Below are 16,898 nucleotides of genomic sequence, written 5' to 3'. Positions count from 1 at the left end.
GTTTTGTTTAGAATCTTTAGTTTTTAACTCAAATGGTCCATAACGTGAAGCTGCACCAACACAACTTAAGTCTTTTGGTTTGTGTATCGAGTTAAAAAATAATAATATTTGATTTGTAAAAGTATTTACAGGATTACCCATAATAGGCATTGCCACAGGGTTATTAAATATCCAAACCTAATTCTTCACTGAATTTCCAGCATAGTGACAAACACCGTTGCCCTGATATAAAATGACTCTCAGCGTGAAATAAGATTCTGTTTATACCGCCCGTGTGTATTCTCTACTGAGTTTGTGAATCACAGTAAGTCGGCCACTTGCCCAGGGCCTTTACGTCACACGGCCCCAGACAGGTGCTTAAGAGCTGCCCTCATAAACACAGAGCTTCCCTTTCTGAGATGCGTCTGTCTTGACCTTTAATGAAATTATCAAGCCTCCCATTCAATTATGACATGAGGCACAAGATAAGCGTCGCGTCCGCGCAGCAGGTGGACCCGACCGGACTAATCCTACAATACTACACATATAAGTGCTTGTGTTCATTAGCTTGTACCTGCGAGAGCCAGGGCGCGGAGTTAAAGTGATTACTGCCAATGTGTGGACATACACCGAGCCAAATGACGTGGACAGTGACCAGCAGATCAGTGGTAGCGGCTTCATTCCTGCTCTCCACCTGATGATGTCAACTTATGGCCGATCATCCCATTAAAGGGATAGTTCACTTAAAAATAAAAAAATTATTTACTCACTCTCAAGTTGTTCCAAAAATGTATGAGTTTCTTTCTTCTGCTGAACAGAAAGGAAGATATTTTGAAGAATGTTGGTAACCAAACAGTTTATGGGCCCCATTGCCTTTCATAGTATTTCCCCATAATAGAAGTCAATGGGGCCCATCAACTGTTTGGTTACCCATATTCTTCAAAATATCTTCTTTTGTAATATAAAAATGGCAGCAAGTTGCATTGAATGGTACACTGATGACAAACGTCACTGTAGTCAGAACCACATAAATCCAAATATCTTCACTGACAGCTCGCAGAAAGAGTTTAATGTGGGTAGGACATCAAGAAAATTTGCCCATTACCTTTTTTATCTAAAGAAAAGTCTACATTTCTATTTACAGGCAGAAGAGAAGTACTTGACCCAAGTTTTCCACATAAGTTTCCAATACTTATCAAAAGCAGCCACGTTGGAAAGTCTAAAAGTGAAGGTTCACCTCATGCTTGGGTGCGGTACAGTATCATTTTAATGCCAGACACAATTACAGTGTACCACTAACTCCGCTTCGGCACGATCGGCCCAAACGGAGCCTGACGTTTATGGGTCTGTGAGACTGAATCAGGCAAAATGTCAAAATTAAACTGCGCTCTCTAATAAATCCAGTGACATTTCAATGACATTTTTAGCCAGGTGAAAGACTTGAAATCAATAGACTCACTCTAAACACAGTTTAAAGCATAAAACGATCATTAATTTGAAGAAATCAGCACCATTAAGTCTAAGAAACACAATAGCAAAAAAAAATATGAAATTAAAAAGCATCATCACGGCATGCAAAAACACTTTCTACAGTAAAAGGAGAGGAGAACATTTTTAAGCCTCAGATATTTTAGATGTTTTGTTAAAAGGCCAATTCACACCAACATTTATTGTTTGAAGTTCAAGTATTAAAATTATTTAAATTAATAAAAATAGAATAAAGCTAAATAGAAAAATGACAAATGATCATCATATTAAAATGAAAACTGATTCAAACTGTTTATATATATTGCAATAATACTGAATAATTACATGTATTATTATTACCAATAAATCACAAACTATTCTTCTACCAAACAGGCTTTTAACAGAACAAAACAATAGCAAGTGTGTGTGTAAATCAGCCATTTTTGCCACAAGCCAAAATATCTTAAAGTAGACCTTCAGAACTTTATACTTTAGGTCTTTAGAAAGCTTTTTAGTAATTGATGAACTGCTAAATGCTAGTGAACACAAATAAGGTGGCCTAAAAAGCTGCATCAAATATTTAAACGCAGCAAATTTAGCAAGTGCTCAGATGGTCCAAACACGTCAACATGAGCGCTCGAGAAATCCTCCAGCAGCCGCTGTCTGTCGCTGCTCCACGAGGAGAGCACCACATCTGTTACCCACGTAGAAATCAGTCGTCTAATTAAAAGAGTTGAGCGAGACTCCAACAATCTCCCGGACGAGTGCTGATCAAGGGGCTTCGTTATCAAGCGCTTGTAATGCATTGCAGGTCGACGCTCCCGCGGCCCGAGATAGGCCGCATCCCTCCCCGCCTCGTTCCGTGACAGCGGATTTACGGCAAACAGATTTAGCCATGATCAAACGTGGCTGAGGGCCGAACCCGCTCGTAAATCAGCCTCCCGGCCATTTCCCCGCCCGCGCCACACTCTTTTGCTCGCCGTGAGCTGATTTATCCCGCTAAATTAGCTCCAATTTCCAGCCCAATCGCACTTGGATTTGAATACAGCAAAAATGAGGCACAAAATGGCAGATGGAGTGGACCGTTTTGACCTTTAATATGCATTTGGGTCGGGCTGCTTTCTGAAGTCTCCATCCTCTGAAGACAAAGATGCTAACATGGCGAAATACAAAAGCTGAGGGGAAAAAGGGCAGGTGATGATGAAGAAGAAATTCAAATACTTGCAGCTCATGCATGATTATGAGGATTAGAGTGACTCAGATGATGGTGCTCATAAGAAAACCTCCGTTATATTGTGTGAGCCGCGGCACACGGTTGCGGCGAAACACGGGGATTTGACGCTTTTTAAAAGGCATTAATCAATTTGAACACTGAGACAGGGACACTAATCTGCCGGATTCAATCGTGCATCGTACGTCTATGATTGGGTGCAGAATGAGAATTTTCACCCTGGCGTATTTATCTTTATAAAACATAAGTGTGATCACACCGGAGCACAGGCTGCATGTGTAATAGGATCCGCTTCTTCATATAAAAATTGCACAATTGCATTTGCAATAATGTACTAGCATACTAGCCTACTCTTACTATAGGATATGCATAGGTAGGAACTTTACTAAATATCTTCATGGAACATGATCTTTACTTAATATCCTAATGATTTTTGGCATAAAAGAAAAATCGATAATTTTGACCCTTACAATGTATTGTTGGCTATTGCCACTTGTGACTGGTTTTGTGATCCAGGGTCACATTTTATAAAAGCAATAAGCAGTAAGTTTACTGTGAATTTAACAACGCCCCTTAGCTGTTCTAAATTCACTGTAAACCACGGCTTCTTGCTTTAATTGGTGTGCATGGAAAACCAATGTGTTGCCAAAATTGCCGATGTGTAATTGACAAGAGCACACTGCAGAAAATACTGTATCCCACCATGCAATGCGCTTGACCTGACCTTCCAATTTAAGTGGGATGAACAAACCTCAGGGTCATGCAAGATCATATCCAAGTAGAATCCAAGATTTGTTTTTAAACAAAAATAAAATATGCGATATCTTTTAAATTACTTATCACATTGATGCAAAATATGGTAAATTAATAAATTCCCTTTGTGCTCTCAGTTAGCATGATAAGATTAAAATAGTGCTAACTGGATGAGAAAAGCTCTTTTGTTTAACAATAATAAGATGTCATGATCGCTGCAACGGGATTCGGGACATGATTTTTCACGACACCAGAAATAATATTAGCCACAATCTTCTTTTTGATGTAGTGCCAATAGACATCACAAACACAAAATTATTAAAAATGCATATTTCCATGATGATAGCTCACTACATACAACATAAGGTAACATCACAACACTAGCTGTTTCCATCCATTTTTCAAAGGTAATTTAATATCACAAAAACAATTATGAATAAAGCATATAAATATATAAAACATTTAAATTATGTTTCTACCCCATATGTTCAAGAGAACTGTAAATCAATTAAATAATACATTAAAAGTAAAATCTAAATAAAATAGATTGCTTGTGGTTTAACTTTAGAGGCAAAATGTGCAGCCAATCATCTGAGTGAAGTATTCAGGTCACATGACTTTTTATTAACGTTCATCATCTAGGAATAAATGTGTTTGTCACCAGTTTATGCGCATGTTTTCTAACCAAATTCATTTAAAAAAAACTCTTGTGCAAAACATTTTTATGCAATTTGCTTAATTTGTGTTTTTTTGTTCAAAATTTGCTCATGTGGCATACAATAGTTTGAAATTTTTACAGTGGAATAATGCCTGCGGTTTCCCTATTTTTAACAAATAGCATGAAGTACACAGTGTAATATTCAGTATATGCTGAGCTAGTATTCCATTCCTAACACAGCCAATAACTTCCTCCTTTTGTGAGTACAGGAAACCCAAGGTCGAGGGGACGAGAGGTCAGCGCCGGATGGGCCATTTGGGTGATATACTACAGCTACCTTGAGATCCTTTTAGCTGCTAAATAGACTGTACAATAAACCAACATAAAAGAGCCTGATTAAGGATTCAATGGCAGACACGTACATCCATTTGTGCATGTACCGGTAACACACTGATATACAGACACAGATCGCACACATGCACACGTTCACATTCGAACTGCCGGCTCGGCAAAGGTGTTCCATAAAAAAAAACCTCGGGTTTATTTCCCAGTGGTCAGATTATCTTCTGGCCGTTTCTGCTAAGGTTGAGACTGCAGAAGCCCCGCGGCTCTGTGACCGGCATGTGAAGAACACAGGTGCAGGGGGAAATAGCTGGCTGTATTTATTTTCATTTGCCTTTGCACTTGCTGCTAAATATCTCGGTCGGCCGGAAATGGTGCCAGGATACCGGTTTAAATGCTTGCTTGTAAAAGTACAACAGGAGGGAAAGAATTCCTGCTAGACCAGACATGGATTACTGCGATTGAAAGCCACAGGCACTAATGCTGTGCAGTGTTTTATACTGATGGGACGTAAAATTACAACTGTACATTGAGTTTTGCTGCCATGATGCTAGACTGTTATAACCAGAGTCAGAAAATAAAGGAATTGTTTACCCAAAAATGTAAATTATTTCATCATCTACTCACCCTCGAGTTGTTCTAAACCTGTATTTCTTTCTTCTGCTGAACACAAAAGAGGGTATTTTGAAGAACATGGGTAACCAAACAGTTGATGGGCCCCATTGACGTACATAGCATGGAAAAAAAACTGGAAGTCAATGGGGCCCATCAACTGTGTGGTAACTTCAAAATGTCTTTTGTGTTCAGCAAAAGAAAGAAATGCATACAGGTTTAGAACAACTTTGAGGAAATGTACCCTTAAAATCTGCCTCTTCAGTTTGTGTGGACGCCCATTTCCTTCATATTAGAGTTTTTCCACCAAGCGCTTTCAGCTCTGCGATTGGTGGTCCACCTGTGAAATTACAGAGCTTGTACAAGCAATAGCAAGTCAATGAAAGGCTAATTTTAAATGACAGGAAAATTGACCAATCATATCGACCCTCTAAAAAAATAAAAAAATCCTCTAAAAATGCTGATAGAATAGCTAGCTTTAAGTATGGAAAACGCAAGTAATGTTAGTAAGGAGGACAATGTTGCAAATGTATTATCCACACCGTTTTCAAGATTAACTTTTAAAGAAAAGCTGTGTAGTTAATCGGCAAAGGCAGACCTACACCAGAGCTTAATTTTGTGCAAGAAAAGCCAAAGCTTTTGAAATCATTTCATCCCCAGCAATCATAATCGATATCCCTGTATGACAGCATCAAAGAAGCTAAAGCTTTACTGCTGGAATTGTTTGCGGTTACTCAAAATAGAATAGGTCACGTGCCAACTGATTTTATTCTGGCCGCCGCTGCCAATGTTAGAAGCTTTATTTGATAAAACAGTCATTTTTCAGAATCTATAAATTTACCAACTAAGCGAAGATTGTGCACATTTGCTGTGATTCTGTATAATAGTCAAATATTTTCCCAAACCATAAGTTTATTTCTGTCGGTTCCATTCCTTTAATCGGCTGCTGTGAAAATGCCATGATCGATGTTCACTGTCTATGATGTGGAAGTGTCTGTCGCTCATTTGCTTTGGTCTGAGCGCTGTCATGTGTCGGCTTACATTACATTTTGTTGGTTTTGTGTGTAACATGTTTTGCAAACTGGCCAGTTGTCACTATATTCCACTGAAATGCACACATATGGCTGTGACAGTATTGGATTTTTTCCTACCGCGGTGAAAAAGCAACAAATCACGCGGTTTGGCAGTTAAATATAACATTCTATTATTTAAACATAAATATGAAACTAAATACGTTTTCTTTAATGACTACAACATGTAAATTTAATATCGGAGCGGAGTTTGACCAGTGAGGGACAGATGCGATTTTCTAATAATAATCGAATAATTCCCAGCGATCATCGAATATTACTTTTGCTTGAAATGCCCATCCCTAGTTTCCATAAGTTTTGCACAGTTATTTACGAGATGATACAATAGGCTACTAAATACATTTTGCGTTGAAAAAATCGAATTATTAACACAGGCTAATAAACATAATATTAACAATAATAACAATATTTATTTCCATAACTTTGTTTTTTTTTCTATATCTTTTAAGTTGAATAGGAATTATGGAACAGTTTTTGTCATCGTTTGTAACAAATTTTTTGTACAATAAAATATTCAAAAAGTTTGAACAAGTTGCGTTTGGAGGAGTGCGTTTATATCCACGGACTGTTACCCCAACAGCTTTCTCTTCTTTTGCCATCTCTGCGAGAAAGTCATCATCACTAATATTCTGTCTGAATAATGTCACCCGGCTAGCGCGTTAACTGTAACTTATAACCTATATACCACATAAGAGAAGTATCGCGATAAGCACTTGCAATTAAAAACTAACTCCAACTGTTTACGTTATGCTTTTGTCTTTTATGCCTGTGTTTGTTGTGTGTATGTAATTGAACATTATCTGTAAAAAATTAAATTAAAATACAAAAAAAAGAAAAGAAAAAGTGCGATGATGACCTCCACACCGCGGTAGGCATCTCATTACTGCGGTATTGCGGTTATCGTCACAGCCCTATGAACACACTGATTGTGTGATGATGCAATTATCTGTAATGAGGATTTGAGGATAATGAGGAGGATTTATTACATTTTGTTTTATTTTGGTGATAACTCTCAAACTCACTGTGCTGATTGCTTCTTGTATTTCTTGTCAAAGATAACTTATGCAGCACTAAAGAAGAAGAAGGCACGGTAAGCAAGGCTGATTTTAGGCTGAGTTTACTTTTTTCCCAATGAGGGAAAGGGGGTGAGAGGGCCAATGTTCAAGAGTCACAGTTCACTAATATATATATATATATATATATACATATATATATGTGGTCTGTATGGCTCAGGTCCCTCATTGTAAGATTATTTTTTACACCCGTTTCATTGGCATTTAGGTGAAAACTATGTGTTAAATGTATGACCACAACAATAAGACACAATTTGAAGTATCATTCCGGTCTGGGAACATTTAAGAGATCAAGTTTAACATTACTAAGTTTGAGAAAATGTAATAGCCAATTAAAGGCACTTCTTTTATAGACAGAGAAACTAGATTGTAACAAAACTCTTCAGTATTGTGACTCTAGCAGTCCAAACGACATCCAGACTGACTCGACTTGCAGCCAACTAGGGACAGGAAGCACTAAAGACTCATGGGTGATTTCCGTACAGCTTGAGAAAAGCGGCTTGCCGTCTTTTTTCTCTTGCCAAAACAAACAAGCCATTGCGAGGGGAGATACAGAGCAATTACCCAGCCTCCTCCTGTATTCTCTACACCACATTATAGCAGGTAGCCCAACACTCTGAAAACCACTGTACACAATCACCGCAACAGGCCTTTCACAGACCGTTTAAAGAGAGATAAATGATGCTTTTTGTGGCTAAATGAGTTATATGTAATCATCTATTCATATGCCAAAGGAAGATTAGAAATTTCAGTAAAAACACATTTCTTTCTTGTGCCAAAGCCAGCATGTTCAAACAATGCAGTTTTAGAAACTAGAATGGTATTGGGTGCTAAGCAAAAATGAATTGTACTGAGCTCTTAACTCAATATCAAAATGTACACGCATCCTGACAAATTCCTTCAATGATTCAAGCCGATAACAGATAACAGTCTTTTTGAATTATCCATTAAAAGTTGGGATTTTATTTATTCATTTTTAAAGAATTAATACTTTTATTCAGTAAGGGTGCATTCAATTGATCAAAAGTTTCAGTAAAGACAATTGTAATGTTGCAAAAGATTTATATTTTAAATAAATGCTGTTCATTTCTATTCAAAGAATCCTGCAAACAGATCCCACATTTTCAAATGGTAGTATACACTAGCTTACCCAAAAATACTGACGTTACTACTCTAGAATAATTATTTAGAGAAAAATATGTAAACATATTTTTTATATATTATAAATTGATAAAAATACATTTGAATACAAGATCTTGTTCTGATGAAAATCTTGGCTAATAATAGATCAAGTTTTTGCTCTTCATTTTGAACTTTTATACTTTTATACTTTTAGTTCCTGATATGAAATCTATTCCATTGGTTACTTGTAAGCACATAGAAGCGATACAAACAGCAATATTAAGCTTGCAGGTGTGTTCAGTCATCCGATTCTGAAATTTTCCTCGCAACATGAGCTAAATCCCTCCACACTTCCTCTCCAGCTACTCCATGTCTCCTGTTTACGGAGGAATAAACAGTACATATACGAAATAACAACCAGAATCTGAGCGAGTCTCGTACACAAGCCGTTTAGCATTTCATCCTGACAGAATGTTTGCAAGAAAATACAAACATTACGATTTCCCCACATCTCTGTTTATTGTGATTTGCGGTCAATATGAAGGCCATATGGATGAGCAACATCATATAATCTCCATCAACAAACAGAGCTGCTTATTATCAGCATGACCACGAACGGCGATTTCTGTTTATTAACGACGAACAATCGCACAACTCAAACTCCGGATCCCTGTTTCCAAACAGTCTGATCTGCAGCGATCGCACCGGGGCTTCGAGAGGTACATCAGGACATGTTTAGACACAAACTCCTGTAAATAATCCGAAACAGGACGGCTCTCACAGGACTGACCCCTGCTCCCTCATTCCGATCGGAGAATGGATGCGATCGCATTTATATTCTCCAGCTGGGAGCTGGAACGGCGAAAGCACACAAACTGTAGCATATTTTCCTCCCCATCTACCTCATTTTAATTATGATGTCTGCTGAGAAAGAGCCAAGTCAGCTTCTCAGAGCGATTTCATCGGCCTCACATTTAATCTAATTCCTTTAATACTCTCAATGAACTGGAACTTAAAGCCGTTGCAAATAAAAGTTCCACGGGATGACCTAATATAGGACACGTATCAGGCCGGTTGGCTGCTGAGTAATGTTAAACTTTAATGCCGACTGGGTCTCTCTCTCTCTCTTCATACACAGCTTGAACTATTTACGACAGGCCTAAAAAAACGACTCCACCCTCTCGCTTTGGCTCCCCCGAGGTTCAGTGTGCATATATGGGCCGAAATGCTAGCTATGAACGAGTCAAGCTGTTGTTTGAGGGGAAGAGAAAAGAAAAGTTAGTAACTTCTGTGGAGAACCATCATAAACTCACCAGTGGGCATATTATTCTTTAAACATCCCCAGCTGTTGCCTGCTCTGGTCTGGACAAGTGAGTCACAAGGTGGTGCTTTTATTATGGCTTTGTTGGAGGTTTGTGTACGTGTTGGAATAAAAAGGAAAGGTCCTTTCTTTAGGTTGCAATAATTAAAGATAATATACACTCACAGAAAAAAGGTACACTGGGGCAGTACCCTAATGTACAAAAGCGAAAAGGTACATCTTTGTACCTTATTTACCTTACGTGTACATATTAGTACATTGTACCTTGTACCCTAGGGTACTGCCCCAGTAACAGCTTTGTACCTATTTTTCTGAGAGTGTATAAATAGACTTGTTTGGCGTTCATCTGACCCCTATTGGAAAAAAACAACAAGAAGGTGTACAACACAATGGAACAGAATGTCTTGAAATGCGTGTTACTTTTTTTTTTTTACTGCTCTTAACTTAAGACACTGCCCTAAAAATGCCTTTGGGGGGAGAGGGGATGGATGGATGGATGGATGGATGGATGGATGGATGGATGGATGGATGGATGGATGGATGGATGGATGGATGGATGGATGGATGGATGGATGGATGGATGGATGGATGGATGGATGGATGGATGGATGGATGGATGGATGGATGGATGGATGGATGGATGGATGGATGGATGGATGGATGGATGGATGGATGGATGGATGGACAGTTTTCACAGTATTTTGGAAAACATTTTCAAAATCTTACAGACTCTAAATTCTGCCTCTCCAAATTGTGAAAAAGCTAGTCAAATTATGATTATTATGATATCTCTCTAGTATTTAAGGCAACATAAAATTAAAAAATAACAACAAAATAAAATAAACTGCCCCCCATTTAGCTTTATAATGCACATTCTCGTTCATAATTTGCACATTATTTTTTATTTAAAAAAGTTTGCATTTGTAATCGTGAAAATGTAAAAAAAACTAGCTTGACTTAAATAATAAAAAATGAATAAATAAAAAGAAAACCTTTTTCTTCTCTGCTGATGTCACCAGTCCATCTTACTAGTTCAAATCCAACAGCCATACAAATATGTCAGAAATCACAAATCAATCAATTCCCTATGGATAAGCCTCAAGTTCTTGCTGAATATCTTGTTTCACTCTGAGAAACGCCACTTTACAGAAGTAACACACTGCACACACTGTTGACTTTGACCTTCCAATGTAGTACACCATCACTGACGGATTAGAAGAATTCGTAACCGATTAGTCAGTCAGTGCACTTCAAATATAAGCAAACTCCCTTGAGCACATCTTCACCATATCACTATATGACCATCGATCACTATATTCCCAAACAACCAACTCCAAAAAGACACCGAAAGCCCAGGCGATGGCGATATCTGCGCTAAAAAGTCAGCGGTAAAACACACAGACTGGTTATTTCTTACCTTCTTGAGGTGGCCACTGCGAGTCCCCACGAACACCACCGAATAATCTCCGTATGTGTACGCAGCCACGGACGCCATCCCGTCAGAGCGGTCGTCGAACAGAGGAGTGCCCTCAATGACCCTCAATCCTCCGAGAGGCTGGTTCAAAACCAGGCCGCAGAAATCATCGCCAATCTGCTTGGGCTACGGGACACAAAAACAAAACAATCAAGAGTAATTAGTTATTATTTATAAGATTGTTTTTGTGTTCATGTTCTGGCCTGAAATGGGCCATGTGTAGAAAAAAATTGATAAAAAGTCTGAGGGTACTTTTTTAAATAACGAAGTAAATTAAACAAAATAATTAAACTGATGTATTGTAAACAATGAATGCTGTAAAATTAATATGAAATATTTAAGATTCAGTAAAAACAATTACATGATAGGGTTAGCAAATGAGTTACAGTGATTTGAAACAAAATCAGAAAACAAAATTAACAAATAATTACATTTTAAAAGTGAATGGTATAAAATAAAAAAATTTAATAAAAACAACTAAAATCACGATAGGGTTACAGTGAAAAAAATTAAATGTATATATTTTTTAAATTAAAGATTAAAATAAAAAAATTAAATATAGCCATCTTGTTAATCTAAAAGTATTAGTTAAACCATAGTGGCCCTTGTTTTGGGGATATTAAAGGTCAATAAAAATGCATAAATTAAAAAAAAAAAATTGTGACCTTTATTAAATACTATATAATTTTTTATTAAATACTATAAAAATACTAAATAAATACTATCCACACAAGCAAATCCTAAACCATAATCTCCAAAATGTCCTGAAGACACAGCTTTCTTCAGCTGTCGTCAAATCACAGCATCTGAGACAGGAAGTGCCCGCTAATAGATCAGACAGAGAAGAGCCACCCAAACAGAGGCTGTGAAAGTGAGCCCATGGGGATCAGACCAGGGCCTGGCGCGCACCGACCGGTGAGACATGACATCATCCTGCAATCTACCTCACTGTCAGTGCTTTATCACTTTAGATGTGCTCTCTCCCGAAAGAGGCACCATTTGCCCTCAGAGTGTCTCTGAAAAGCATTATTTCAGCGGATTTTAAAGGCTGTCCGCTGACATAGAGGAGGAGAAAAATACAAGAAAATTACCTCATGTCATTTCACCTCAAGGAAATGTCAGAAGAGTTATTCTAAAATCAATTGCGTTAACTAACATCTGCAACATATCAATCGTCCAAAATTGATGATATCATCAAGCACCCAACCTAGTTCCCCGGTTCATCCTGGAGGTGAACTATTGACTCATTACCAGGTTCCCGGAGCTCGGCGGAACACACAAAGCTCTTAAATCTGGCAAAAAAAAAAAGTAAGATTCACTAAAAACAACTACATGTAGGGTTACCAATTCTGTTATTCAAAAATCAATTGCGCAAACTAACATCTGCAACATATCAATCGGCCGAACCATGATGTCATTGAGTACCCAACCTAGTCTCCCGGTTCATTCCTGGAGGTGAACTGTTGACTCATTAGTCATTACCAGGTTCTCAGAGTTTGACAGAACACACAGAAATCTTTAATCTAGCTTCCTCTGGACCTCCAACGGCACACACTAAAAATCTGTAAAGTGCAGCGCGAGGTCAGGATGAATGATATCAGCTCGAACAGCAAGACGTTTTGCGGCGGTAATGACAAACACAAAGGTGCTACAGCAACAGCTGAATTTCTTGGCACCTTCCGCCTGAATTCTTCCGAGGCGATGGGCGTATAGAGAGCGTGCCGTTGAATGATGATTTTGGGGGGGGTAGGCTGGTCGAACGGCTTGTTTTTGTGCATGCATATGAAGGGTAAATGTATTAAACGAAGCATGAGCTTGCGGCAGACACGCACGCTCTCATTATAAGGGGAGGTCTGTTGCCGTGCATGAGAAAAAGCTAATAATACCACGACAGCCGCAGCGCTGGAATCAGGAGCAGATTTGCATCAGTCATGGGGAACCCTGTTGGTGCTCATAAAAACAGCCACAGCCACTCCCCCCAAATGAACGAGGTCATCGGCACTCGCCATCTTCGCCCCATCTGCTCTGGCTGGGCCGCGAGGTGTTGTGCTATTGTTCCCGGAGCAATTACAGCCACGGACGCAAATTGTCCTCTCGTCTAGTTGTCCTCCAGGCAAGAAAAAAAGAAAAAACAAACTCTCCCAGTTTGCTAACGCTGTCTGTTTTTTGTTTTTTTTACAGGGGGTAAACATTGCTACTGTAACAAAACGAGATCTTAAATTTACAAGCCCAGAGTTCGTAAATAACTACCAGACAACTAACATATCAAACAACATGCAGCAAAATGATTCAATATGTACACTAGGGTTGGTTCAAAACCAAAATTATGGCTTCAGTATCTCGATACAAACTGACAGAATGTTGAATATGTATGATAGATTAGATTTGCATAGAAAACACAAATGTTTACTAAACTAAAGTTTTTTTAGATAAGGTAGGCCTATATCTTAAATATAGAAAGGTCTAACTAATTACAAAGAAATTACCATCAAAAGGTGCAAGTCTCAGCATATTTTTTAAATTATTCCAAATTATTTATTTGAATATTCCAGTACATAAACATTATATATCATAATTAAGCAATAAAATATCTTTTAAAGTATAAAATATTACCTTATTACTCAAATAGACACACGCAAACATGAAAAATGGCTGAATTTGGCAGCATAACCTTTCTTAAGTGCACCCTTTATTCCTCGGTCATGCATTCTCAGCATTTGTTGAAGGAATGTGCACGCAATCAGCATTAGCCTTTGTAGCATTCTGGGTATCATAGAAATAATAAATTCCATAATCAAATTTCATTCTAAAACCATGCATTGATACATCCCTAATTCTTTATTTCGCTTTCAGGTAGCAGCACATTGTCATCTGCTACTGAAAAGTGCAAAATACTGATATTGTACCATGAATTATCTACAAAATGACAGGATGCTTAACCCTTAGGTAATGCATATACCTAACCCTTGGACATAGTTGATGTAAACGCACTTTTTAAAGGATTTTTAAATTGTAGAAGAAACCTCTGCCTAGCTTCAAGGCAGATAAATACCATGCAATCATAAATGTGATTTGTCTTTGCTCACTAGATTACAGGAGACAAATATTAAAGATTCATAAATAAAGCGTCAAGGGTTTCTAGAGAGACAGACCATGTGTGGTACACTTGACTGGTTTAAAATGTCAGAGGCGTATTGATTTTGATGTCTAGCCATCACCTTCTTCATCTCTCACATAATAAGCTATTGCTTCCTACCCTGTCTGGTTTGAATAGATTTTTCATCAAAGATACATTACATCAGATTAAGATGTGTAATCATGTTAGACAGTTTCCCCTACACAGGCATTCCTGAAAAGTCTGCAACACGTCACAATTAGGTCAATGGGAATCATGTCTAGCATCCACAAATTAGTTTTCCAGGACCAACAATAGAAATAAAATGGAAAACAGACTATAGACTGAAGGTCTGCAATTATGTGAGCATGGAAACTCTCTGTTACTGTACAGGTACCTATAATGACACTTTAACATAAGTTAAATATATAATATAAGCTTTAACAACATGATTGAAACAAGGACATGTTCCTGGCTGGGTCAACATGGAAATAACAATCAAAATCAAATTAACCAATCAGATTTTAGGGTACGAGGCTTCAAAAACATTATCAACCCATCTTTTTAGAGCTTGGATATGGATAGGCACATGATTAGAGATTAAGGAGGCACCAACATAAAATATTATGACCAATACCAATATGCTGATAATTACATTAAAGTTATAATCAGTAATAAGTAAATGGACAACATTTTAAATGTATACTACTTCATTAAAATAAAATCTTAAATAAAATGCTAAACTTTTGATATCAAAGCAAAAATAACTATTGTGATATATATTGTATTATTATCATAATATAAGATTTTGGTCATATCGTCCACCCCTAGTAAATTGTTTGGGAAACAAAAGGAAAATATGCTTCGGAAAAAAGGGTTAAATCGTCACCATAATCTATTGCTATCACTTTAAGTTAGTTTACCAGACTGCCAGAGAGATAGACAGACAGAGAGAGAGTTCAATTCAAAGACTCACCGTATTAATACAAGGCAGTTCCTTGTTGAGCAACCACGGCAGAGACAGCTTTCCTTCCCCACGGTAACACGACTTGATCCTCTCTCGCATGGCCAGGTTAATCTGGTGCAGTGTGAAGAGGCACAGCACTGTTTCTCTTGGTGGGTTAGCCCTGTTCTTTTGACCCTGGGAGAAGATCACGAACAGGACATCCTCATCCTCAGACAGGCCAAGAGCCTGGGCCATAATCTTCCCAGGACGGTGTTTGTAGGCGGCTTGAACAAGTCGGTATTCCACACCATCCTTGGTGCACCCAAGCGGGAACTCGACGTAGGAGTAGAACTCGGTGTCGTTGGAGCACATGCGGACGATTTTGGAGGTGAAGAACTTCTCGCCCGTCGCGTCAACCTGGGTGAGCTGGGTATCCAGTTGCAAAGTGAGGAAATAGATGTACGTACGGCTGGAGAACCCATAAACGTAGTAGATGTCAAACGCGGGATATTGAGACAGGGTGTCAGAAGGTATCTTTATTTGTGAAGACACAAACTCATCTTGGTAGACCAAGCTGAACATGTTCACGCTCTCCTCATCAGCCACCAGTTTACGGCTGGATAGGGTTGGAAAATATTCAGATTTGCCATCGATGGCAGCACCGATAAAAAGGCGACTACCACCTTTCTTTTTCTTCTTCAAGTCTCCGTCATCGTCGCCCACCACGACTCCAGCCATCCCATCTGACTCTTTGGCTCCCGAGAGGTAGTGTTCTTTACGGTGATGCGGTTCACCAAGCTTGAAGAGATCTTCCAGCCGCAGGAACTGGCACACGCCCTGCCAGATGCTTCCACAGGCCACCAGGCGGTTGCCAGCGTAATCAACCAGCAGCAATTTGTTGACGTTGTCTATGGATTCCAGATTCTGCTTGCAGGCTCGTACATTGGGGGGCGGGTAGCACTTGGCATTGTCTTCCACGGGACCCGTCTGATGCGAACGTATTTCGGTCAGATTGGCGTAGAGCTTGTAGACTCGGTTTATCGCGCCTACAAACACCTCGCCAGACTTGCGGTGCACCGTGAGGTGCGTGAGGCTCGTGTCTTTAACGCTGAAGCTTCCAGTGACTTCAGGGTGTTCCGTAGGAGTCATGGGGAACGCCATGATGGTCCCGGTCAAAACAGAGACGGCAAATATCAGCAGCCACAGGGACCTCATGATTCCAAACCTTCAATCGTGGGGGGGGAATGAGACGAAGCTCTTCCCTCAAGCTTATTCCAGGCTTTTTCTTCTTTTGCTGTCTCAGTGGTTCATGTCTACAATGAAAGAGGGAGAAACGAGGGAAAAAATTAGAAACGTTTGAAAATGGATTATGCAGGCAAAGCAATGTCTTATCTTTAAAAGTTTAATTGCATTAAAGGGGTCATCACACTTTAAGATTTCACTTTTTCCCCAAGGCAATGTTTTTTGCAAAGGAAAAAAAAAAAAAAGTCATAATTTAGTTTTTTTGACCCACACTCTGAACCTTATAATCAAACATTCTGTTTCTTGCTGGTTTGCAATATACTACAATATAAGTGCGCTGACTCATTCTTCAATAACAACCTCTTTCTAAAGCTGCAATAATATATCAGTATCACAAAACAACCAACGCAAAAAGAAATCAAGCAATTGATCAAGCAATTGATGATCATGCATCTAGTAACAATACACTTCA

The 16,898-nt window shown here is 38.6% G+C and overlaps 1 protein-coding gene across 1 annotated transcript in view; it reads right to left on the bottom strand.

Moving 5' to 3' along the window:
* The window catches only part of plxna3 (plexin A3), a 153,390-nt gene that overhangs the window by 123,052 nt on the left and 13,440 nt on the right, over positions 1-16,898 (bottom strand). The window contains exons 2-3 of the mRNA XM_079638597.1: positions 15,215-16,497; positions 11,067-11,249 (exon numbers count right to left, since the gene is read on the bottom strand). Coding sequence (XP_079494723.1) covers positions 11,067-11,249; positions 15,215-16,399 — 1,368 coding nt within the window. The 5' untranslated portion in view covers positions 16,400-16,497. The remainder of the gene's footprint in view (positions 1-11,066; positions 11,250-15,214; positions 16,498-16,898) is intronic.

Source organism: Phoxinus phoxinus (assembly GCF_949152265.1).
Source record: "Phoxinus phoxinus genome assembly, chromosome: 15".
Taxonomy (NCBI): domain Eukaryota; kingdom Metazoa; phylum Chordata; class Actinopteri; order Cypriniformes; family Leuciscidae; genus Phoxinus; species Phoxinus phoxinus.
Note: the sequence above shows the minus strand (reverse complement) of the source record. Positions and strands in the feature narration are given on the sequence as shown.